The sequence below is a fragment of the Oncorhynchus mykiss genome, chromosome 23 (assembly GCF_057628025.1).
Source record: "Oncorhynchus mykiss isolate SJ-2025 chromosome 23, ASM5762802v1, whole genome shotgun sequence".
Lineage (NCBI taxonomy): Eukaryota > Metazoa > Chordata > Actinopteri > Salmoniformes > Salmonidae > Oncorhynchus > Oncorhynchus mykiss.
Window position 1 is genome coordinate 35138811 of NC_143044.1, and position 27419 is coordinate 35166229.

Consider the following 27419-nt stretch of genomic DNA (forward strand, 5'->3'; position numbering starts at 1 on the left):
ATCTGAAACACAACGAAAACAAACAGAAAATGCATCCAACAAAATTGTAGATCCCACCCCTCTAGGGGGGTATCCCACAGTTTGGGAATCCCCGGTGTAGAGTAGTGTAACTGCAATATCTACAGCGGTTCTGTCTCTACCAAGAGTTCTACTGTACCTGCAGTCATCGAAGGTGGTGCCGGGCGAGGACAAGGCCAGGCGTTTACGCAGCTCGTCCCTCTCGCGGGTCACCTGTCTCAGCTGGAACAGAACCGCCTCCATCTTCTCACTCATCTGACCGTGGCGGTTCTCCATATGGGCCGGAGGAGGGGACGAGGCTTGACCCATGGTACCTGTCACAGTCAGACTGTCACTGATGGCTAGGGCCCTTACACCAACATAGATGATGTGAAGTGCATAGGGCAATAGGGTGAATTTGGGATTGGGCCTCAGAAGACATAAGAAGATTCAAGGCAAAAATTGAGACAGAGATCGCTCTTTCCGCAGTCAGCATACCACAGGTGGCAAGGGCCCTTACCCGACATAGGCCCAATGCCAAATCGACCCCTAAACCCTCCTCCCTGCCCTACGCACTTGTGGAGATCTGAGAGGATTTGATTTGTATAAGCAGTGTGGTGAAAGTTACCTCCACCTAGCCCATCAAAGATCAAGACGAAGCTATAACTATATTGTTTATTAGGCTGCACCTGTCAAATCCTCTCAGATCTCCAGAAGCGCATAGATGTCGATTTGGAGGACTCTTGAGGCAACAATGGAGATTGAGAGTGCTTGTGTCATACTTCATGAAATACATAAGCCAAACAATCCAAAGTAAAGTAGCACATCGTTATTATGAATAATGTGACAACAATAATCAACAAACCAGGGGGCAAAATGTGGCACATGACGTCTTCATGACTACGTTTAAAGGGACATCCTGTGATTTAAACAATAACAAAGCGGACAAACTGTTTTTTAACTAAGCTCGAGGCAGTTAGGAGCTGAAGTCTTTAAGAACCAATGGCTATATACCATTCATTTGGATGTAACAATCCCAGATGGCCCCTTTAACCGTTGACTTGTGAGTGTAATCAGTCCAACACTCCAGCCATGTCTCAATTCATTAAATCAAAGGGCCTATGTTGCAGTGTTGACATAAACAAAACAGCTCTATATGTTTTCTTTCTGGACCTCTGACTGAAGACAACAACAAGCACCACAACAGAGTCCTGCGTCCCTCTCCTCTTTCAGTAGCTCTGCCCTGAAGGGCAATCTCTCTGGCCTCCACCCAAATGACACCTCATTCCCTATATAGTGCACTACTTGTGACCAGGCCCGATAGGGCTCTGGTAAAAATGTAGTGCACCATGTAGGGAATAGGGTGCCATTTGGTACACAGCCTCTATCTCTCTCCCTCAGAGAGAGAATGGCTCAATGAAAACCATTCTGGGGGGTTGGTGGGTTGCTTTTGTAAATCCTTTTACATCTGTGTAATCACTTGTTTGTGCTGACTGAAAGTCAGAAATAGCATGCTGTCTGGTTGGTTAGCCAGTTCTCTGGACCACATTCACCTAGTTTTCTAATCCATAACAACGATACATTGATATTCAAACATTCATACTACTACAGGATTTTTCCAGAAATCCTAGTTGGAGGATTCCGGATTTCCTGTTTATTTCCGCCTGATTCCAGGAATATTCCAACTTGAGTTTCTGGCAAACCTGGGAATTTTGCAACCCTACTACTGCCAAAAGAGAGAAACCCATCCAGGCTCACCTGCGCTACTGAGGGAAGTGCTGCTTTCAGAGTCAGACGGCATGGTAGACAAAACACTGTAGGTGGACCCTGCCAAACAGGACACAAAGACATTAAAGTCAGTCCATTTATACAATACATCCTTACTGTTCATCAAAACAAAAACGTGTCTGGAAGTTGACTAATTCAAACATGTAACTGTAACTAATCTGATGTACGTAAGAAGTGTGTTGTACCGGCCTGCCTGTTTTGTGTTTGTGATTCAATAAAATGTTTGATATTCAACATAAAAATAAACGGAAATGTGTATTTTTGCTGTCTGTGAAATCCCAACGCTGTTGACACCACACATTTATAGTGACATTCATTAATCATGCTCTGATTACATCAGCACCTTGGGTGTGATAAAAGTGCTTCACAAATTAAATGTATTATCATTATTATCTATAGTACCGTAGCCTACTGTAGTATTGTGCCTCAATGCTGTGTATTACTCAGTGACTAACTACACTACACAGGCTTGGTTGAGTTTAAAGGGGTTATTCATAGATCAGTAAGAGACTTTGGTTCAACTTCAGATGAGAGACAGACAGACGACAGGCAGACAACAGACAGACAGAGGACAGACGGACAGACGACAGGCAGACAACAGACAGACAGAGGACAGACGGACAGACGACAGGCTTTGGTCGGGTCTGACAGAAGAGCCAGAGCACACGCCATCGACATCCAGATGACATACAACTCTGTTGAAGGGACAATCTGCAGTACAAACAACAACAAAGTGCACACCCCATCACTGTTTGGGTAAACAGCTGAGGGATAGGAGCAATGTAACCACTCTCAAATGAATAGAGCTAAGGATGCAAGGTGGGACCATGGACTTACCACGGTTGGAGGTTATACAGTGTTTGTTTACAATTACATTGTTTCCAAACAACGGAGCCTGCTTATATTTTGGTTCTGATGGGGTACGACAGTTTAACTAAGCTAATGAGGCATTAATAAGTTATATTCTTGGTGCATACATTTTTGCACTTAAATGCATGATATTATATTCACTTAATTACTTACCTATTGTTGTTGCATTGTCTTGAAGGTGAACTTGCAAGAAAGCATTTCGTTGCATTATGTACTCCACATATATCATGTGTATATAACTAATACAAATTGAAGAGACAGAATCATTCGATCACTTGTTTTGGTACTGCTTGTTTTTGGTCACAGGTTCAGGAGTAGCTGAAGAATTGCAACATTTATCTGAAGCTAACACTGCAAATAGCACTGCTGGGTGATTTGAAAAGTCGTAGTCAATCGATCAATAATACTCTTAGCGAAATCTGTAGAAGCTATGAGAATAGAAAGGTTCAAAGGTTTTGTGAAACATCACAGCACGGTTGAAAAATATATGGCATAGATGGTGTTCAGAGATGGATGGGAGGGGTTGAGTGTATCTGTAGGGTTAGACTAAAAATAACAAAAAACAAGATAAACAATGTAAAATATACTGTCCGTAGAATGTAAATAGTATGTTTAGGCTGGAAGTAGAAGTATTGTTGTCCATTAGTTTACTCCAATTATAAAGAAGGAATGCAGAAACCGCTCCGCTATTTCCTGGTTTCTAAAACTCAAATAGTTTGCCTAGTATCAGTTGATGTGACAAAACAAGATGGTAGAATGATTCTCTACACTATACTATCTAAACTGCTGTAAAATGTATTCTCCATAAGCGAAGTATTGTATGTTCAGCTGTTTGAAGCTAGTGTACAAAACCACAAGTAAAAGACCAAAAACGAACCTTAAGAACGGAAAGCAGAGATAGAGCACACAAAATAGCTCTACCACTTCTAATACTTGCTTTCAAAGAAAATGACAGATCCTTAACTCCCATTTCTATGTGAATTTGGTCACCAAAAAGTTACATATTGCCCCTTTAAAAAATAAATATATTTACAAATAAAGTCAAGGAGTCGGAAAGTGTTCAGACCCCTTGACTTTTCCCACATTTTGTTACATTACAGTCTTACTCGAAATTTGCTTAAATAAAAAATGTTCCTCAGCAATCTACACAAAATATCCCATTGTAAAAAACAGAAATACTTTATTTACATAAGTATTCAGACCCTTTACTATGAGACTCGAAATTGAGCTCAGGTGCATCCTGTTTCCATTGATCATCCATGAGATGTTTCTACAACTTGATTGGAGTCCACCTGTGGTAAATTCAATTGATTAGACATGATTTGGAAAGGCACATACTTGTCTATATAAGGCCCCACAGTTGACAGTGCATGTCAGAGCAAAAACCAAGCCATGAGGTCGAGACAGGATTGTGTCGAGGCACAGATCTGGGGAAGTGTACCAACAAAATGTCTGCAGCAAGACCACAGTGGCCTCCATCATTCTTAAACGGAAGAAGTTTGGAACCACGAAGACTCTTCCTAGAGCTGGCCGCCCGGCCAAACTGAGCAATCGGGGGAGAAGGGCCTTGGTTACGGAGGTGACCGTGAACCCGATGGTCACTCTGACAGAGCACCAGAGTTCCTCTCTGAAGATGGGAGAACCTTCCAGAAGGACAACCATCTCTGCAGCACTCCACCAATCAGGCCTTTATGGTAGGGTGGCCAGACGGAAGCCACTCCTCAGTAAAAGGCACGTGACAGCCCGCTTGGAGTTTGTCAAAAGGCACCTAAAGACAGACCATGAGAAACAAGATTCTCTGGTCTGATGAAACCAAGATTGAACTCTTTGGCCTGAATACCAAGTGTCACGTCTTGAGGGAACCTGGCATCATCCCTACAGTGAAGCATGGTGGTGGCAGCATCATGCTGTGGGGATGTTTTTCAGACGCAGGGACTGGAAGACTAGTCAGGATCAAGGGAAAGATGAATGGAGCAAAATACAGAGAGATTCTTGATGAAAAGCGCTCTGGATCAGGTTAGGACCTCAGACTGGGGCGAAGGTTCACCTTCCAACAGGACAATGACCCTAAGCACACAGCCAAGACAGCGCAGGAGTGGCTTTGGGACAAGTCTCTGAATGTCCTTGAGTGGCCTAGCCAGAACTTGAACCCGATTGAACATCTCTGGAGACCTGAAAAATAGCTGTGCAGCAATGCTCCCCATCCAACCTGACAGAGCTTGAGAGGATCTGCAAAGAATGGGAGAAACTCCCCAAATATATGTGTACCAAGCTTGTAGCGTCATACCCAAGAAGACTCTGTAATCGCTGCCAAAGGTGCATCAACAAAGTACTGAGTAAAGGGTCTGAATACTGAATACTTATACATTTGCAAGCATTTCTACAAACTTGTTTTTGCTTTGTCATTATGGGGTATTATGTGTAGATTGATAAGGGAAAAAACAAATTATTCAATTTTAGAATAAGGCTGTAACGTAACAAAATGTGGAAAAGGCCAAGGGGTCTGAATACTTTCTGAATGCACCGTATAGGGGATTGGAAATGATGCAGACAATTACATTGATAGAAGCCACAATCTGCAATATTAAAGCTGATCTACCCACTACATTTTTTTGTTGAATAATAATAATAATAATAATAATAATAGAACTTCATATCATTCATTTAAGTTTAAAAAAAATATATACCAATTGCAGATTGCCCCTTTAAAGCCACAAACATCCATAACCCCCTGGCCTGTCACCCAGCACAACACAAAGCCTTAGCACATTCATTAACTTCTACTTGGCTCCAGGATGGAAGAGAACAGCTGATAGAACAGTTTTTTTTTAGCAACTTCTGGCCATGATGTAAGGCCTACCTACTACTCAAGTCAAAAAGAGCCAGCCAGGGAGACAAACTGTTCTATTTACCCACATCCCAGCAAGAGCACTATATCAATCCCTCTATGGCAACGTTCCCACTAGCTATAGGAGACTGTGGTTTGATTAAAACTAAGCAGAAAGAGAGAGAGAGAGAGACAAAAAGAGAGAGTCCAGAGAGAGAGCGAGAGATCCCAGGCTTACAGTACAGAGTCTTTTCCCCCAGCCAGCAGAATAGTGAAAGAAAAGAGGGATGTGCCTGAGGACCAGAACAGAACAGAGACATCCATCCCCATGGATCAAGTCCGCTTTGTTCTCTACAGCTTGAGTTTCCCATCAGTCTGTTTGAGGCTGTGTCCCAAATGGCACCATACTCCCTATAGTGCACTGCTTTTGGCTAAAGCTCATGAGGGCCCATGAGGCCCTGTTCAAAAGAATGCACTACATAGGGAATAGGGTGCCATTTCAGACGCAGCCTGAGAGTGTCACAATGGGCAAGGTCCACGCCTCACTCACTTTCTGGCTTCTTGGAAACCATGTGACATTATCTGGAACTTTACTGCTGCAGTAGCTGAGATAGCTAGTGTGTGGGTGTGTGTGTGTGTGTGTGAGTGTGTTTGTGTGTGTGCGCCTGTCCTACCTCGTTTGTAACTCATTTGTGTTGATTACTTTGCCACAGCAAAGCAGCTGTGCTCTTCCCTGAACCGGGCGATAAAAAGTTCAGATCAGTGGCAGTCTGTGCTGTTTAAGATGAGGGAGGACGGTTTATTTAAAACATTTATGAGCATGGCATTATTTCTATTACAGCATTTTGGACACTCATTAATTTTCCATTCAACCAGCTCGATGTAACATCGATAGGTTTAGGCTATTATATGATACTTGAATTTTCCCTATACCCATCATGGGGTTAATACTAGCCTACGAATCTAAGTTTATAACCTAGGTGCACAGGTAGAGAGACAAATTAAAGTAATCAAGGTGACAAACAGTGACACATTCAATACAGCCTTGCATAATCCTGCCGGTATCTAGCTGATCTAGGGTGTAATCATTAGTCCAAACAGTTGCAAACGAGAGTTTCTATTGAACAAATTCAGGTAGGCTTATCCACACTTCATTCTGTTTACTTCCATTCAAGAAAAGTTTTTCACCTGAACACACAGTCAATTTTCATAGCAGCCACATACAAACAGCATTATCACTTTCCTCGTTGTATAATTCCTTCTCGGATCTACACCCGCTCCTCCTCTCACCTTCTCCCTTCGAGTATGGACTTCGGTGGACAACAAAACAGCTGTCTGTGACGAGGCAAAAAAAATAAGAATTCCATGCCAAAACTTCATACCATAACCGCTAAGCGCTACATAGCCTACATCGTTGTCACCATATTAACATCGTCAACATAGCTAATAGAACTAAGGTGTTAGTAAACCTTCTACAATCACACCGTACAGTGTAGAGCAAGCAGTTTAACAGTTACACTGGCTGGCCCTGGTATTTTGTCAAGGCAGCAGCTACTCTTCAAGGGGTCCAGCAACATTAAGGCAGTTATATACAATATTACATGACATTACATTTCAAAATATTTTTCACAACAGATTAAGTGTTTTCGCTCAAGCCACTACTCTACTACCACATACCTATAATACAAGATCCATGTGTACGTGTGTGTAGAGTGTGTGTCTTATCATGTGGGGCGGCAGCGTAGCCTAGTGGTTAGAGCGTTGGACTAGTAACCGCAAGGTTGCAAGTTCAAACCCCCAAACTGACAAGGTAAAAAACTGTCGTTCTGCCCCTAAACAGGCAGTTACATTGAAAATAAGAATTTGTTCTTAACTGACTTGCCAAATAAAGGTAAAAGTGTGTGTGTGTCCCCGCTGTTGTTTTTTTAATCTGATTCTTCTACTTGCATCATTTACCTGATATGGAATAGAGTTCCATGTAGCCATGACTCTATGTAGTACTGAGCACCTCCCATAGTCTGTTTTGAAAATGACATCAACTTTCCCAACAACATCGACTGTTTTAGAGACTGAGAGACAGTGTCTGGTATTGCTCCAGTCCTAACAACATCAAACTGTTTTAGAGACTGAGAGACAGTGTCTGATAGTGCTCCAGTTCTCTCGGTCAGAATAAGCAACAAGAGGACTTGGAAAGCAGATCAGCTCCTGTAGAATGGCACTATGATTATTGTGAGTAACCTAATTTGTGTTGCTTATCTTCGCCTTCTAGTGAGTTACAAACTGTCATCTCCTACCATTCTGATAGAAGTGGTGAAAGTAAAAGTTGCAGGTTACATTATTATATTCTGAGAGAGCAACTTGGCATAATATATCCTGAAACGACTGTCAAAAAACATGGTTGTAACTTTAATCTGTTTGTTATTCCATTGGTTACCTCTAGGCAGATCCCACAAGGGCCGAGTGGCCCACATTCACTGAATATGGCACCTGTAAATGAGTAATCACAAGTAAAACCTTTCTCGTGAATGACCTCATTACTGAGCGCAAAGTTGATTGCACGTTTCTCACTGAAACATGGCAGTCTTCAGACTGTAGTGCCGTTGTTATTGAAGCCTTCCGCCAGACTACAGCTTTACATATTCTATCAGCCTCTATTTTTACTAATGCTCTCAGCTATAAGGACATTTTATTTGGTGAATACTGTTTAAATGTCAGCCACCCGTGCTGGCCTTAACCCTGTATAGGCCACCAAAGCACTGCCCCATTTTCTTTACTGATTTCTCTGAACTATTGGCTATTGTCCTTGAGAACTATGATATAAATCATTGTGTTGGGTGATTTTAATATTCATGTTGGCAAAGAGACTGATTCCAAGGCCATTGAATTCATTAATCATTTGTGCTCTATGGACTTTATCTAACAAATTACTGGGCCCACCCATAACCGCAGCGATAGTATGGACCTGGTTATTACCACGAGGCTTTCCATTGACATACCCTCTATTGCTGATGTTGCTTTATCTAATCCTACTGTGTATTTTTTTACCAACTTGTAGCCCATAGCACAGGGTAATACGGAAAGCATTATTAAGACTATCTGAATTTGCAACAGATTTTATTGATTGTGTGAACAATACTCCATCATCTATTCTGCCTTCCACTTTGATGAGTTAGTTGATAACTTTAATAACAAATTAAGGGCAACTATTAATGCCATAGCTTCAGTAAAGTTGAAGAACACCACATCCAAAACGGAGCCCCTTGGATAAATGAGGAAACGAATAAATTAAAGAGAAATTGCTGGATATCAGTCAAGCAAGACCTGATGAGAAGTTTGATGATATGTGCCCTAGCAAAGCCACTACGGATTTATTTTGCTCAGGAAAGTGATATCACAACTTAAACCTTCTACCTGCCTTCTCCATCCTATCCCCAACACCTTCTTCGAACGAGTTTGTATTTGCATATCAGAAGAAGTGCATGCTATTGTTAATCACTCCCTGATCACAGGCAATTTCCCTACTGCACTAAAAACTGCTATGGTGAAAAGTAATCTAGATTCTTCAGCTCTTAACAATTTTCGGGCAATCTCCAACCTTCCATTCTTAAGCAGAATTCGGGAGAAATTTGTTTTCAAACAGCTAAATACATTTTTAAGTGACAACTGTATTTAAAAAAAAATCCAATCTGGATTTCATGCCCACTACAGCACAGAGATGGCCTTAGTTAAAGTGGTAAATTATCTTAGAGCCAATACAGATGCCAAACAACTCTCTGTCCTTGTACTCTTGGATTGAAGTGCTGCATTTGACACTGTTGACGCTGATGTCCTGCTGGACACACTGGAGAAGTGGGTTGGCCTCTCCGGTCCAGTTCCAAATTGGTTTAGGACCTATTTAACCGGTCAAGAGTTTTTTTCACCCTTGGTGAACATTACTCAGAGAAAATACATATAAAACGTGGCGTTCCACAAGGTTAAATTTTGGGTCCGGAACTGGTCAGTTTATATACAGTACCAGTCAAAGTTTGGACACACCTACTCATTCAAGGGGTTTTCTTTATTTTTACTATTTTCTACATTGTAGAATAATAGTGAAGACATCAAAACTATGAAATAACACATGGAATCAGGTAGTAACCAAAAAAGCGTTCAACAAATCAAAATATATTTTATATTTGAGATTCTTCAAAGTAGCCACCCTTTTCCTTGATGACAGCTTTGCACACTCTTGGCATTCTCTCAACCAGCTTCACCAGGCATGATTTTCTAACAGTCTTGAAGGAGTTCCACATATGCTGAGCACTTGTTGGCTGCTTTTCCTTCACTCTGCGATCCAACTCATCCCAAACCATCTGTAACGGTTTTCTTGTGGTGAAGGAGAGGCGGACCAAAATGCAGCGTGGTGGTTATTCATGTTTCTTTAATATAGACTCTATACATGAATAAACTAACAAAACAATAAATGTGCGAAAACCTAAACAGCCCTATCTGGTGCAAACACAGAGACAGGAACAATCACCCAGAAACACACAGTGAAACCCAGGCTACCTAAGTATGATTCTCAATCAGAGACAACTAATGACACCTGCCTCTGATTGAGAACCATACTAGGCCGAAACATAGAAATACCCAAAACATAGAAAAACAAACATAGACTGCCCACCCCAACTCACGCCCTGACCATACTAAGTAATGACAAAACAAAGGAAATAAAGGTCAGAACATGACACCATCTCAATTGAGTTGAGGTCGGGTGATTGTGGAGGCCAGGTCATCTGATGCAGGTCATTGTCCTGTTGAAAAACAAACGGTAGTCACACTAATCTCATACCAGATGGGATGGCATATTGCTGCAGAATGCTGTGGTAGCCATGCTGGTTTAGTGTGTCTTGAATTCTAAATAAACCACAGACAGTGTCACCATCAAAGCACCCTCACGCCATCACACCTCCTCCTCCATGCTTCTCGGTGGGAACCACACATGCGGAGATCATACGTTCATCTACTCTGTGTCTCAGAAAGACACGGCAGTTGGAACCAAAAATCTCAAATGTGGACTCATCAGACCAAAGGACAGATTTCCACCGGTCTAATGTCCATTGCTCATGTTTCTTGGCCCAAGCAAGTCTCTTCTTTTTGTTTGTGTCCTTTAGTAGTGATTTCTATGCAGCAGTTCAACCATGAAGGCCTGATTCACACAGTCTCCTCTGAACAGTTGATGTTGAGATGTGTCTGCTCCTTGAACTCTGAAGCATTTATTTGGGCTGCAATTTCTGAGGCTGGTAGCCCTGTGGCAGTCCTCATGAGAGCCAGATTCATCATAGCGCTTGATGGTTTTTGCGACTGCACTTGAAGAAACTTAAAAAATGCAAGAAATTTTCCGGATTGACTGAACTTCATGTCTTAACGTAATGATGGACTGTCGTTTTTCTTACCAAACGCATTAAGGAGGAAAGAATACCAAAAATGTACTTTTAACAAGGCACAGCTGTTAATTGAAATGCATTCCAGGTGACTACATCATGAAGCTGGTTGAGAGAATGAGAAGAGCGTGCAAAGCTATCATCAAGGCAAAGGGTGGCTACTTTGAAGAATCTCAAATATAAAACATATTTTTGATTTGTTTAACACTTTTTTGGTTACTACATGATTCCATCCATATTATTTCATAGTGTTGATATCTTCACTATTATTCTACAATGTAGAAAATAGTAAAAATAAAGAAAAACCCTGGAATGAGTAGGTGTGTCCAAACTTTTGAATGTATGTTACCCCTTAGCAGCGTTATCAGAAAGCACAGCATTGATTTTCACTGCTACACAGGCGATACACAACTGTACATTTCTGTGTCATCAGAGGATTTTAGCTCCACGGATAAATTATTAGACTGTATTAGTGATTTAAATATGTGGATGGCTCACAACTTCCTCCAGCTAAATCAAGACAAGACCAAGGAACTTTTTGTTAGAGCCAAAATTGAGAGAGATAATCTGGCCGCACATTTGAAGTCATAAAGATAAAACACCAGGTAAAAAACCTAGGTGTTAGTTTAGATTCTGAACTCAATTTCGAATTGTACATTAGGAATATGACCGAAATAACTTTTTACTACTTGGAGGATCATTGCCGATGTGCGGCCATTTCTCTCCCAGGCTGATACAGCGACTCATCCATGCTTTTATAACAAGTGTCATCAGACTACTGTAAAGGCCCTTTACTAGCCCAAATACTTTTGACATTATCGATCATAGTCTGCTGCTGGAAAAACGTATGTGAATTTGCACCCCCTGCTATATTGTGGATAAAGAGTTACCTGTCTAACGGAACACAGAGGGTGTTCATTAATGGAAGCCTCTCCAACATAATCCATGTAGAATCAGGAATTCCCCTGGGCAGCTGTCTAGGCCCATTACTTTTTTCTATCTTTACTAATGATATGCCACTGGCTTTGCCAGAGTGTGATGTATGCGGATGACTCAACACCATATATTTGATACAACAGTAGTTAAGATGAGGAGAAGTATGTCCATAATAAAGCGCTGCTCTACCTTTTTAACAACACTATCAACAAAGGACTTAGGAAAATTGCAATTGGCTCAGAACAGGGCAGTACGGCTGGCCCTTGGATGTACACAGAAAGCTCTTCACAGTCCCCAAGTCCAGAACAGACTATGTGAGGCGCAAAGTACTACATAGAGCCATGACTACAAGGAACTCTATTCCACATCAAGTAACTGATGCAAGCAGTAAAATTAGATATTTTTTTAAAGATTAAAAAACACTTTATAGAAGAGCAGGGACTGTGAAGCAACACAAACATAGGCACAGACACATATATACACACACATACACACACAATACCTACACATACACATGGATTTTGTACTGTAGATATGTGGTAGTGTTGGAGTAGGGGCCTGAGGGCACACAGAGTGTTGTGAAATCTGTGAATGTATTGTAATGTTTTAAAATTGTATAAACTGCCTTAATTTTGCTGGACCCCAGGAAGAGGGGGATCCATAATAAATACAAATGCTCTCCTGTCTGGTCTAACCAAGAAAGTCATTGGTCAACTGCAAAACATACAGAATGATGCAAGCACGGGAACTGATTAAGAGCAGACGGAGAGCACACATTACAACGGTCTCTGCACTGGTTACCTGTTACTTTTAGAATACATTTTAAGATTCTTCTATTGGTTTTTAAATCAATCCACGAATGTGCACCCCAATACATGTCAGACATGCTTTTAAGTTATGTACCCAGTAGGTCCCTCAGGTCCTCTGGCACTGTCATTTTAACTATCCCAAAGCCTAGGACAAGGAGGCATGGAAAAGAAGCCTTTAGTTACTATGCCCCCAGCCTCTGGAATAGATGCCAAAAAACCTGAGGGGGCCGAAACTGTAGATATTTTTAAAACAGATATTTTTACTTTTCCTTAGGGTGCTTTTTAGAAGTTCAGTTTTTATTTGTTTTTTCCTTTGAAGCACATTGTGTTGCATTCCATATCTGAAATGTGCTGTATAAATAAAGCTTGATTTGATTTTGAAGAGCCCTCTAGTGCATATCTTGTGGGTATGCATGGGTGTCTAAGCTGTGTGCTAGTCGTTTAAACAGACAGCTTGGTGCATTCAGCCTGTCAACACTTTTTCCACAAAAAAAAGTTGAGAAGAGAACTAACACTCTCTCCTCTACTTTGAGCCATGAGAGATTGACTTGCATTTATTTATGTTAGTTCACTTCTCTGTAGACATTTAAAAGCCAGCTGTGCTGCCCTGTTCTGAGACAATTGCAAGTCCTTCTTTGCAGCACCTGACCACACAACTGGACATTAGTCCAGGTTCGACAGAACTAGGGCCTGTAGGACCTGCCTTGTTGATAGTATTGTTAAGAAGGCAGAGCAGCGCCTCATTATTGACAGACGTCTCCCCTCCTTAGCTATTGTTGCATCAACCTGTTTTGACCATGACTTGCTCAATTTCCACATTATTCATTACAATATTTCATTTAGGGTTTAGTGAATGATTTGTCCCAAATACAAAGCTTTTAGTTTTTGAAATATTTAGGACAATCTTATTTCTTGCCAACCATTCTGAAACTGACCGCAGCTCTTTGTTAAGTGTTGCAATGATTTCACTCACTGTAGTAGTTGACGTGTATAGTGTTGAGTCATCTGCATGCATAGACACCAGTAAGATGAACTAGACAGCTGCCCTGGGGAATTCCTAATTCTACCTGGATTATGCTGGAAAGGCTTCCATTAAAGTTCACCCTCTGTGTTCTGTTAGACTCTGTAGCCACAATGTAGAAGCCGGTGTAAAGCCATACGTTTTTCCAGCAGCAGACCTTCATCGATAATGTCAAAAGCCGCAACAAAGTCTAACAAAACAGCTCCCACAATCTTTCTATCATCAATTTCTCTCAGCCAATAAGTCATTTCAAATCAATTCAAATTGTATTTGACGCATGCACCAAATACAAAAGGTGTAGGTAGACCTTACCATGAAATGCTTACTTACAATCCCTTAATAAAATATTTACAAAATAAACTAAAGTAAAAAATAATAAAAAAGTAACACAATAAAATAACAATAACGAGGCTATATGCAGGGGGTACCAGTACCGAATCAATGTGTGGGGGTACAGGTTAGTCGAGATAATTTGTACATGTAGGTATGAGTAAAGTGACTATGCATGGATAATAGACAGCAGTGTAAAAACAAATGGAAGGGGTGGAGTGTCAATGTAAATAGGCTGGGTGGCCATTTGATTAATTGTTCAGCAGTCTTATGGCTTGGGGGTAGAAGCTGTTAAGGGGCCATTGGGTCCTAGACTTGGCGCTCTGGTACTGTTGCCATGCGGTAGCAGAGAGAACAGTTTATGACTTGGGTGACTGGAGTCTTTGACCATTTTTGGGGCCTTCCTCTGACACCGCCTAGTGTATATGTCCTGGATTGCAGGAAGCTTGGCCCCGGTGATGTACTGGGCCATATGCACTACCCTCTGTAGCCAAGCAGTTGCCATACCAGGCAGTGATGTAACCGGTCAGGATGCTCTCGATGGTGCAGCTGGGGCCCCATGCCAAATATTTTCAATCTTCTGGGGTGGAAAGGTGTTGTCGTGCCCTCTTCAGGACACTGTCTTGGTGTGTTTGGACCATGATAGTTTGTTGGTGATGTGGACTCCAAGGAACTTGAACCTCTCAACCCGCTCTACTACAGCCCCGTTGATGTTAATGGGGGTCTGACGGCCCGCCTTTTCCTGTACTCCACGATCAGCTCCTTTGTCTTGCTCACATTGAGGGAGAAGTTGTTGTCCTGGTACCACACTGCCAGGTCTCTGGACCTCCTCCCTATAGGCTGTCTCATCGTTGTCGGTGATCAGGCCTACCACTGTTGTGTCGTACAAGAAGGGAGTAAGCACGCACCCCTGAGGGGCACCAGTGTTGAGGATTAGCGTGCCAGGTGTGTTGCGGTCTACCCTTACCATCTGAGTCCAGGATCCAGTTGCAGAGGGAGGTGTTTAGTCCCAGGGTCCTTAGCTTAGTGATGAGCTTTCTGGGTACTACAGTGTTGAACGCTGAGCTGTAGTCAATTAACAGCATTCTCACATAGGTGTTCCTTTTGTCCAGTTGGGAAAGGGCAGTGTGGGGTGCGATTGAGATTAAGTCGTCTGTGGGGCAGTATGCCCATTGGTGTGGGTCTAGGGTTTCCGGGATGATGGTGTTGATGTGAGCCATGACCAGCCTTTCAAAGCATTTCATGGCTACCGAAGTGGTAATTTAGGCAGGTTACCTTCGCTTTCTTAGGCACAGGGACTATGGTGGTATGTTTGAAACATGTATTACAGACTCGGACAGGCAGAGGTTGAAAATGTCTGTGAAGACACATGCCAATTGGTCCTCACATGCTTTGAGTATACGTCCTGTCCTGTTAAATCGGTCTGGCCCTGCGGGTTTGTGAATGTTGACATGTTTAAAGGTCTGGCTCACATCGGCTACGGAGAGCATAATCACACAGTCATCCAGAACAGCTGGCAGCATGCATGCTTCAGTGTTGCTTGCCTCGAGGTGAGCATAAAAGGCATTTAACTCCTCTGGTAGGCTTGCGTCACTAGGCAGCTTACAGCTGGGTTTGCCTTTGTAGTCGGTAATAGTTATCAAACACTGCCACATCCAATGAGCGTCAGAGCCGGTGTAGTAGGATTCAATCTTAATCCTGTATTGACGCTTTGCCTGTTTGATGGTTCGTCTGAGGGCGTAGTGGTATTTCTTATAAGCGTCTGGATTAGTGTCCCGCTCCACGAAATCAGCAGCTCTGGCCTTTAGCTCTATGTGGATGTTGCCTGTAATCCATGGCTTCTGGTTGGGATATGTACGTACGGTCACTGTGGGGATGACAGTGACTGTACTTATTGATGAAGCCGGTGACTGAGGTGGTGTACTCCTCAATGCCATTGGATGAATCCTGGAACATATTCCAGTCTGTGCTAGCAAAACAGTCATGTAGCATAGCATCTGCGTCATCTGACCATTGATGTAAGTGTTGTGCATGTTGAATGTCCTTCCCTATAAGCATGCTGGAAGTCTGTTGTCAATTTGTTTGTATCTGGTCAAACACCACTTTCCAAATGTTTACAAAGGGTTGATAACAAGCTGATTGGTCGGCTATTTCAGCCAGTAAAATGGGGCTCTCTCCAGGTCTGAGGGCACACACTTTCTTCTAGGCTTATATTGAAGATATGGCAAATAGGAATGACAATAACGTCCACTATTGTCCTCAGTAATTTTCCAGGTTGTCAGACCCAGGTTACTTGTCCATTTTTTCACCTCTTCCAGACTCACTTTTCAGAAATAAAAATTACAATGCTTGTCTTTTATAATTTGGTCAGTTATATTTGGATTTGTAGTGTCGGCATTTGCTGCTGGCATGTCATACCTAAGATTGTAAATCTTGCCGATTAAAAAAATCATTAAAGTAGGCAATATCAGTGGGTTTTGTGATGAATGAGCCATCTGTTTCAATGAACGATGGAGCTGAGTTTGCCTTTTTTCCCAAAATTTAATTTAAGATGCTCCAAAGCTTTTTACTTTCATACTTTATATCATTTATCTTTATTTCATAGTATATTTTATATATTTTTTACAAGTTTTGTCACATGATTTATACATTTTCAGTACATTTGCCAATCGGTCATGCAGACAGTCATTCCTTTTGCCTTAACCATAACATTTTTCTTAATGGGTGCGTGTGTATTAGTAACTGGAATAAGCAATTTCATAAATGTGTCAAGTGCAGCATCTGGTTGCTCCTCATTACACACCACAGACAAGCAAATATTATTTACATAATTAACAGGAATCACTACAAAACTTATTGTATGACCTATTATACACTATATTAGGCACAGCCTTTGGAACTTTGGTTTTCCTAGATATGGCTACTATATTGTGATCGCTACATCCAATGGATTTGGATACTGCTTTAGAGAAGATTTCTTCAGCATTAGTAAAGATGTGATCAATACATGTTGATGATTTCATTCCTGTGCTGTTTGTAAATACCCTGGTAAGTTAACTGATTACCTGAACCAGGTTGCATGCACTGGTAACAGTTTAAAGCTTTATCTTGAGTGGGCAGGTTAATGAAAGCCAGTCAATAAAGGTCACACAGAAAATATACCTCTCTGTTGATATCAAGCATTTCACATATATCATCCAGATACTGACTGGTACCACTTGGTAGTCTATAGCTGCTTCCCACAATAATGGGCTTTAGGTGAGACAGGGGAACCTGTAGCCATATTACTTCAACAGCATTTAAACATGAGATCCTCTTTAAGCTTTACAGGAAATAGGCAGCAACACCGCACCCATTGCCATTTCTGTCTTTTCTGTAGATGTTATAGCCATGTATTGCTACCAGTGTATCATCAAAGGTACTATCTAAGTCGGTTTCAAAGATAGTCAGAATATGAATGTCATTTGTTACTAACAAGTTATTGATTTCTTGAACCTCGTTTCTTAGGCTACATATGTAAATGTGGGCTATTATTTGCACTTTCCTGGGATGCTTGATTGTTTTTATTGCTTTACTGGAAGGCTTATCAGAAGTAGACATGACAATGTTATTTATGTTTGAGCTGATAGTGCTTCCAACTAGGGCACACCGCCCCATTGTTAACAGTATAACTGTGGTTCATAGGCACATGATTGCTGTATACAATGGCTGTAGGTTCGACAGATGCATTCAGGGAGTTAGAGGGACATAAATTAGGTCACTTACATTGTGACTTCCAAAGCTCCTGGGATAATGTACATTTACTGCAGCATTACTACAATTCAGCGACACAATGGCAGGGATTATCTGAGCTGGGCTTGTATCATTGATAAATCATTGTCTCAACTCCGCCTTGTGTGGACAGAGTCCAGGAGCCACGATGATTTGGATGGACTCCATTATCTTCTGTTTCCAGAAGGTGTCAACGTTATCTATAAAAGTTATTCCAACAGAGCTAGTAATCTTTTAGCCAGGAGTGTAATGCCAGTAGCCTGCTGAATCTTTTACACCCAAGGCCCAATAATGGTACAGGGCCTGAAATAATTGGCTGCTTTTTGGAATCTTTCAGAGCTTGAATCAGTTCTTTAAAATACATTTTCAGCAGTTCCGAGCTAGTCCTCCTAATGTTGTTTAATCCCATATGGACTACGACAGCGTCAGCTCCCGGCAGCTGTCTCAGAACAGTCGGAAGCAGCCTTATAATGTCCTGTACTCGTGCTCCAGGATAGCACAGGGTTTTTGCCCTGGGAACCGAGATGTTTCTTACCATAGAGCTGCTGATGACGACAGCTTGTGCAATGGCCGAGGAGGTCCAGCCATTATTTCACAAACCCCTAAAGGACCGAAGGGTGGTGGGGCCCGATGGACCCGAGCCAGTTGTAGTATCCATCATGGATGATGAATGGGCTGGAGACTTAGACAGGCTCATGGTCTGATGAGGGGGAGTTCTGAGGATCTGAACCCGAGGAAGAAGCCACCAGAGAGGGAGACAGAAGGCGCAGGTACCTCCATTTTGAATCGGAAGCCCTCAGGGAAAAAGGCGCCGAAACCTCTGGATCCAGGGCAGCAAATGGTTTCTCATCTGTTTCCGGTCTGGCCTTACCTTCGCCTGGTGGCAATAAATTAATACAACCGAAAGCTTACCTGAAAGCTTACCTTGACTTGGAAGAGTTCCAGTGTTGGATAGCCTTAGCCAGCTAGCTAACATTAATAGCATTCCTCTCTGTTTGAGCCGGGTGTTTGAGTAGACTAAATTAGCTAATTACATTAGCTAGCTAAGTCAGTGAAAGTGAAAAACAAATACAATGAAATATAGCTAGCTTGCTCTCTCTGTTGCTTCTCCTTAATTTTTAAATAAATGAATTTGTTAAAAACTGTTCAATTACTGACTTTCTCTCTCTTTGAGTGAACTACTCATCACATTTTATGCACTGCAGTGCTAGCTAGCTGTAGCTTATGCTTTCAGTACTAGATTCGATCTCTGATCCTTTGATTGGGTGGAAGAGATGTCAGTTCATGCTGAGGACATCCTCCGGAAGTCGTCATAATTATTGTGTAAGTCTATGGAAGGCGGTGAGAACCATGAGCCTCCTAGGTTTTGAACTGAATTCAATGTACCCAGAGGAGAACGGAAATAGCTAGCACCCCATGGTGCTACTCTACTGAGTGCTGCTGAGGTTGCTGTAGACCTTCATTGCAAAACAGTGTGTTTTAAAAAATCAACAAAAAAATATAAGTTTCTGTACTGAATTTAATAATGCAGTACTAAATAAAATCAACATTTGCTGGTCGCGTGCACAGATTTGCAGATGTTATCGCAGATGTAGCCAAATGCTTGTGTTTCTAACTGCAAACAGTGCAGTAATAATACCTAGCTATACAAAACAAGACGCACATTATCCAAAAAGTAAAAACAAAGAAATTAAGAAATATCAAGCAACGAGCAATGTCAGAGTCCAGAATATAAATATATATACACACAATAGAGAGTATGATGGGGTGTTTCGACATGGTCAGTATATGAATAGAAAATGTGTGTACAACAGTAGTTTTATGGACGAGCCATGACTAGAATACAAAATATACATATAAAGTGGATACAACAGTATGTAAACCTCATTAAAGTGATCAGTGACCAATTACTCTATGTAAAGTGCCTTCAGAAAGTATTCACACCCCTTTATTTTTTCCACATTTTGTTGTGTTACAGACTGAATTTAAAATGGATTAAAACTAGATTGTTGTCACTGGCCTACACACAATACACCATCATGTCAAAGTGGAATTATATTTTTCGAAATATTTACAAATTAATAAATGAAAAGCTGAAATGTCTTAAGTCAATAACTATTCAACACCTTCGTTGTGGCAAGCCTAAAGTTCAGGAGTAAAAATACACATAATAAGATGCATGGACTCTGTGTGCAAAAATAGTGTTGAACATGATTTTTCAATTAATATCTCAAGTCTGTACCCAACACATACAATTATGTAAGGTCCCTCATCCGAGCAGTACATTTCAAACACATATTCAACCACAAAGACCAGGGAGGTTTTCCAATGCCTCGCAAAGAAGGACACCTATTGATAGATGGGTAAAAAAAAAAGGGAGGCTGTGTCATGTTATGGGTATGCTTGTAATCGTTAAGGACTGGGGAGTTTTTCAGGATACAAATTAAACAGATGGAGCAAAACACAGGAAAGATCCTAGAGGAAAACCTGGTCCAGTCTGCTGTCCACCAGACACTGGGAGAATAATTAACCTTTCAGCAAGGCAATAACCTAAAACACAAGGCCATATCTACACTGGAGTTGTTTACCAAGAAGACAGTGAATGTTTCTAAGTGGCCAAGTTAAATTTTTTACTTAAATCTTCTTGAAAATCTATGGCAAGACCTGAAAATGGTTGTCTAGCAATGATCAACAACCAATTTGACAGAGCTCAAAGCATTTTTAAAAGAATAATGGGCAAATGTTGCACAATCCATGTGTGGAAAGCTTGAGACTTTTGTTTTTTTGTTTTTACCTTTATTTAACTAGGCAAGTCTTAGAAACTTGCCCAGATAGACTTACAGCTGTAATCTCTGGCATAGGTGCTTCTACAAAGTATTCAATCAGGGGTATGAATACTTACAGAAATAAAATATTTCTCTATTTAATTTTCAATACATTTGCAAAAAAAAATCTAAAAACATGATTTCACTTGGGGGGAAAAACTATTTAATCCATGTTGAATTCAGGCTGTAGCACAACAAAATCAGGAATAAATCAAAGGGTATGAATACTATCTGAAGGCAGAGTACTTAGGGCAGCAGTCTCTAAGGTGCAGGGTAGAGTACCGGGTGGTAGCGCACTAGTAACAGTGACTAAAGTTCAGGGCAGGGTACTGGATGGAGGCCCGCTAGTGGTGACTGTTTAACAGGCTGATGGCCTGGAGATAGAAGCTGTTTTTCCCAGTCTCTCGGTCCCAACTTTGATGCACAGGTACTGACTCCTTCTAGATGGTAGTGGGGTGAACAGGCAGTGGCTCGGGTGGCTAAGGTTTTTGATGATCTTCTTGGCCTTTCTGTGACACCGGGCGCTGTATATATCTTGGAGGGCAGGCAGTGGGCCCCCGGTGATGCGTTGGGCTGACCACACCACCCTCTGGTGAGCCCTGCAGTTGAGGATGGTGCAATTGCCGTACCAGGCAGTGAAACAGCCCGACAGGATGCTCTCAATGGGGCTCTTTGGAAGTTTGTGAGGGGGGCTAAACCCAATTTCTTCAGCCTCCTGAGGTTGAAGAGGTGCTGTTGTGCCTTCTTCGCCATGCTGTCTGTGTGAAGTGACCATTTCAGGTCTTCAGTGATGTGCACGCCGAGAAACTTGAGGCTTTTGACCCTCTCCACTGCGGCCCCATCGATGTGGATGGGGGTGTGCTCTCTCTACAGTCTCCTGTAATCCACAATCAGCTACTTCGTTTTGTTGACTTTGAGGGAGAGGTTATTTTCCTGGCACCACTCTACCAGAGCTCTCACCTCCTTCCTGTAGGCTGTTTCATCATTGTTGGTAACCAGGCCTATCACTGTTGTGTCGTCAGCAAACTTGATGAATGAGTTGGAGACATGCGTGAGACTACAGGGGGGGGGCTGAGCAAGCACCCCTGTTGGGCCCCCATGTTGAGGATCAGCGTGGAGGAGGTGTCGATGCCTACCTTCAACACTTGGGTCGGCCCATCAGGATGTCCAGGACCCAGTTGCACAGAGAGGGGTTCAGAACCAGGGCCCTGAGCTTTATGATGAGCTTGTAGGCCACTTTGGTGTTGAAGGCTGAGCTGTAAATGATTAACAGAATTCTTACTTAGGTATTTATCTTGTCCAGTTGGGATAGCAGTGTGCATTGCAATGGAGATTGCGTCGTCCATGGATCTGTTGGGGCGGTATGCAAAGTATAGTGGACCTAGGTTGTCAGGTTAGGTGGAGGTGATATGGTCCTTAACTAGCCTCTCAAAGCACTTCATGATGACAGAAGTGAGTGCTACGGGGCAATAGTAATTTAGTTCAGTTACCGTCCCTTTCTTGGGTACAGGAACAATGGCTGACATATTGGATCAAGTGGGGACAACAGACTGGGATATAGACAGATTGAATATGTAATGTGTTAATAATAACACATTATCCTACAGTAATAAAAGTCAACAAAATATAAAGCCCTCTTGGGATCTGTGAAATAATGGCCCACTATCCCCTCAATTGAAAAGTCTAAATATAGTCTTGTAATAATAACAAAACATTTGAACAAGATGTCCCCTGAGAATTGACTTGGTAATGAATGTTTGATTTTTAACACTAAAGGGGTAGATCTGGGATAGAGTGACGGATGCATGGAGGAGATGAAAATATAAAAGACGAAATGCAGGGCATAAGGACCGAGACAGCTGGCAACATCCCAAATGGCAACCTATTCCCCTATTTAGTGTGATAGTTATTGGGAAGAAGCTGCCATTTAGGACACACACAGTCACTGAGACATTATTCTCTCCTAGCAAACTGCTCCATTCTGCCTTGTAGAAGAAAGTGAGCACAACTGGAAAAATGAAAATACACCACTGCTCACTGGTGTTTGGAGCAAGTGAAACAGAACACAGGGAAGACAAGCCATACGCACGCACCCACGCACACACACCCACGCACGCACGGAAGTGCGCGCACGCACGCACACACACACACACGCACGCACGCACGCACACACACAATACAAGCAGACGTGAAAAAAGACATCACACACCCCAATCTCTAATATGCTGCAGCAAAGTAATTTAGAGATCCACCAGAGACACAGAGCGTTCAGCGTTGCATCTGCCAGCACCATGCCCTGCAGCTACCGTCATATAGAGAGGTATGGCATGTTTCATTAATTTAGAAGAAAACAACCTTGGGCTCGTGAACGAAACCCCCAAACAGATAAGCGCTGCTATTAAGTACTGGTAGCAAGTCTAACATACTTATCAATGTTGTCTCAGTTCATATCGTCTCTCCCCCGTCAAAGGCATGCTACCATATCTGCCATCACTATTGTTGACTTCTGTTAATTTGCTAAGCCTTTCAACCCAATCTGTGATATTCCCTTAGGTAACATTAACAGCTCAAGTGCTATCCATCCAGAGTGCTTCTTCTCTCGGTTCCCCCTTCTCTCTCTGTCTATTTCCTACTCTGTCCCCCATTCTCTCTCTGTCTATTTCCTACTCTGTCCCCCATTCTCTCTCTGTCTATTTCCTACTCTGTCCCCCATTCTCTCTCTGTCTATTTCCTACTCTGTCCCCCATTCTCTCTCTGTCTATTTCCTACTCTGCCCCCCATTCTCTCTCTGTCTATTTTCTACTCTGTCCCCCGTTCTCTCTCTGTCTATTTCCTACTCTGTCCCCCATTCTCTCTCTGTCTATTTCCTACTCTCTCCCCTCTTCTCTCTCTCGGCCTGTGTGGATCAACATGAGGTTATCTAGCTCACACCCTGTGGGATGCAGCATGACTTCGGTCTATAGAGACAACAGAACAGAGCAGTAAGGCTGCTGTGTTGACAGTGCAGTATTGAAAGCCTGTCTTATTGCCTGGCTATACAGTGTTAATTTCATCACCTATTTCGCCAGGCTACTCTCCCAGTGGAACAAGCTCCCGGTAGAAAACGGGGCGACGTGACGTTTGGAGCCACTTGACTTATCATGACGAATGCAACGTTTCCATGGGAGAAAGCGTTTGCACCCACAAATTGACAGGGAAAAACACTAAGAGACAGGAGACATCTGAAAGTGCATCGTTCTGGTAATAACAGATTGATAATGCTAGCTAGTTAGTTTGCTGCAACCTATCAGACTGCTACTTCTGACACAACTTTGATCATGAGGTTATCTAGCTCACACCCTGTGGGGATGCTCCAGACCGAGACCCTTTGACTTGGCTGGGTGAGGTACATTTTAATTGGTTGCATCAGTGAGAGCTGAACATGATCACCTCACACAAACGTTTCAAAAAACGTCCTATCTTATGCCTACTAAAATCATGAATTGGTCAAACAGTAAAGTGCATTAGCCTCATGATTCCTGTAAAGAAAGTGTCTGCCCAGCCCCTGGGCCTGTTTCGCTGGGGCCTGCTGCTGTAATGAGGGAGCCACTTGATGTGCGCTCCGGGAGAGAGAATAATGTTTACTTGTCACGTGCGCAGAATACAACAGGTTAACTTACAAGCCCTAACCAACAGTGCAATTTTTTAGTACAAAAATAGGTATTAGGTAAGCAATGGATAAGTAAAGAAATACAAAAGAAAACAGTAAAATGACAGTGAAAATAACAGGCTATATACAGGTGGTACCGAACAGAGTCAATGTGAGGGGGCACCGGTTAGTCAGGCTAATTAATATGTACATGTAGGTATAGTTAAAGTGACTATGCATAGATGATAAACAGAGAGTAGCAGCAGTGTAAAAGAATGGGTTGGAGGGGGGAGGGATTAGAGGGACACAATGCAAATAGTCCGGGTAGCCAATGTGCGGGGGCACCGGTTAGTATGGATAACTGAGGTAATATGTAAGTAAATGTATAGGTAAAGTGACTATGCGTAGATGATAGACTTGCATAACATTTCAAAATCCAAATGCGGGAAATACATAGCTTTGGAAGCAACTACTGTTGTTCTCAGCTTTCTGTGGGTATATATTTTTATTAATATTGAGCTAAATAGCAACTATTTTACAACCAAGATATTTGATATGGCTTTAAGATATGATGCGTGAAATTGTCCATTGCAACGTGTTTTATAGGACAGGTGCGTAATTGGCGGAGAAGTCAGGCACAGGAGAGCAGAACTGGGTAATAACCCGGAGATTTATTAAGCAAAACCAACGGCATCCAGAACAACAAGATAAATGCCCGTCGTACGCTCACGGGGAACGTGCACAATCTCACACAAAGAAATGGGGGGAACAGAGGTTTAAATACACAACAAGTAAATGAGGGAATTGAAACCAGGTGTGAGGAAAAACAAGACAAAACAAATGGAAAATGAAAAGTGGATCGACGATGGCTAGAAGACAGGTCACGCCGACCGCCGAGCACCGCCCGAACAAGGAGAGGACCTAACTAGTCGTGACAACATTACATTTCCTGTTAGATTAATACATGACTACTAGCAGTGGGTTTTTATTATCACTTCCTCGTGTGGTGAATTAGCTCCAATTAAATGTGTCTATGATATTAGTTCTCATAAAGATGTAGGACAATTCATCTCTATTGAACAACAACATTTAGAAAATGATGGAGCCCTATTTTAACAGAATAATATAACAACAATAACATTGTCAACTCACAATTCATGACAATCACTGGATTAGGTTGCACATCAAAATATATTGAATCATGCATTCCTGCTTAGACATGTTAGATGAAACAACTTATTTATTGAATAGCCTTCCATCTCAGTAGTCTATTACACAGTCTAAAGCACTGTGAATGACTTCATAAGGTGATTACAATCCTTTTCTATTGTGTGACACTGTAGAAAGAAATTGGTGCGACCAAATCATGGGCTTATGTCACCAACTGAAAAAGTTAGTGGCACCAGTCTGGAGAATTGTCAAGGGGTGTGATTTTTAATCTGCTGCAGAGTAATGAGTTCTTCTGCCAATTTGGCTGCAGGGAAGAGAATCATGCGATAGGATGTTATGCTGAAAGATATGTTGGTAGGACAAGGCTACAGTGCCTTCAGAAAGTCCTCACAAACCTTTACCCTTTCTACATTTTGTTGTGTTACAGATTGAATTTAAAATGGATTAAATTTAGATTTGTGATCACTGACCTACAGACAATATCCCAAATTGGAATGATGTTTTTTTAATTTATTTTTTTACAAATGAATAAAAAATTAGAAGAAGAAAAATGAAAAGCTGAAATGTATTGAGCCAATAAGTATTCAACCCCTTTGTTATGTAAATACTAAATCAGTTCAGGAGTAAACATTTGCTTAACAAGTCACATAGTAAGTTGCATGGACTCACTCTGTGTGCAATAATAGACGATTCATCTCTGTACCCCACACACACTATTATCTGTAAGGTCCCTCAGTCGAGCAGTGAATTTCAAACACAGATTCAACCAAAAACAAGGGAGGTTTTTCAATGCCTCACAAAGAGGGGCACCTATTGGTAGATGGGTAAAAAAAAGGAAGAAAAAAGCTAACATTGAATATCCCTTTGAGCATGGTGAAGTTATTATTACACTTTGGATGGTGTATCAATACACCCAGTCACTACAACGATACAGGCGTGCGTCCTAACTCATTTGTCGGAGAGAAAGGAAACTGCTCACTGATTTCACCATGAGGCCAATGGTGACTTAAAAACAGTTACAGAGTTTAATGGCTGCGATAGGAGAAAACTGAAGATGGATCAACAACATTGTAGTTACTCCACAAAACTAACCTACATGACAGAGTGAACAGGAAGAAGCCTGTACAGAATACAAATATTACAAAACATGCATCCTGTTTTCAATAAGGCACTAAAGTAAAACTTCAAAATATTTGGCAAATTAACTTTAGGTCCTGAATACAAAGTGTTATGTTTGGGGCAAATCCAACAATGCATCACTGAGTACCACTCTTTATATTTTCAAGCATGGTGATGGCTGCATCATGTTATGGGTCTGCCTCTCATCTGAGTCTTTGCATGTGTGTTGGAGTGACAGTAAAATAAATATGGTCAACTCAGATAGTCCGTGTAGCGTTTTTGTTAGCTATTTTGAAGTGCTATGGCTTGGGGATAGAAACTGTTCAGGTGCCTGTTGGTGTCAGACTTGATGCACAGGTACTGCTTGCCTTCTTCACGACTGTGCACGTGTCTGTGGACCATTTTAAGTTCTTAGTGATCTGGACACCGATTTCGACCCACTCCAATGCAGCCCCTTCAATCTGGATGGGGTGTGCTCCCCCCACCCATTTCCTGTAGTTCACGAGCAGCTCCTTGGTCTTACTGATGTTGAGGGAGAGGTTGTTGTTCCGGCCCCACACTGCCAGGTGATGATGATGGCGTTGGAATCGTGCGTGGCCACGCTGTCAAGGGTGAACAGCGAGTAAAGGTGGGGACACTGTGTTGAGGGTCAGCGTGGAATGGCCCGCAACAGCTGGGGATGGCCTGTCAGGAAGTCCAGCATCCAGAGGAAGAGGGAGGTGTTCAGGGTCCTAAGCATGGTGATGATCTTGGAGGGGACAATGGTGTTGAACGCTGAGCTGTATTCAATGAACAGCATTCTCACATAGGTATTCCTCTTTTCTAGGTGGGTGAGGGCAGTCTGGAGTGCAATTGAGATTGCATCGTCTATGAATCTGTAGGGGCAGTATGAAAATGGTAGTGTG

At 42.0% G+C, this 27419-nt stretch overlaps 1 protein-coding gene across 3 annotated transcripts in view; it reads right to left on the reverse strand.

Moving 5' to 3' along the window:
* Positions 1-27419, reverse strand: part of LOC110503120 (disks large homolog 5) — a 112504-nt gene that overhangs the window by 63501 nt on the left and 21584 nt on the right. For 2 of the 3 annotated variants that reach the window (XM_090217371.1, XM_090217369.1), the window contains exons 2-3: positions 1756-1824; positions 158-332 (exon numbers count right to left, since the gene is read on the reverse strand). In XM_090217371.1, coding sequence (XP_090073497.1) covers positions 158-332; positions 1756-1824 — 244 coding nt within the window. The remainder of the gene's footprint in view (positions 1-157; positions 333-1755; positions 1825-27419) is intronic. The other variant, XM_090217370.1, reaches the window with a different exon arrangement.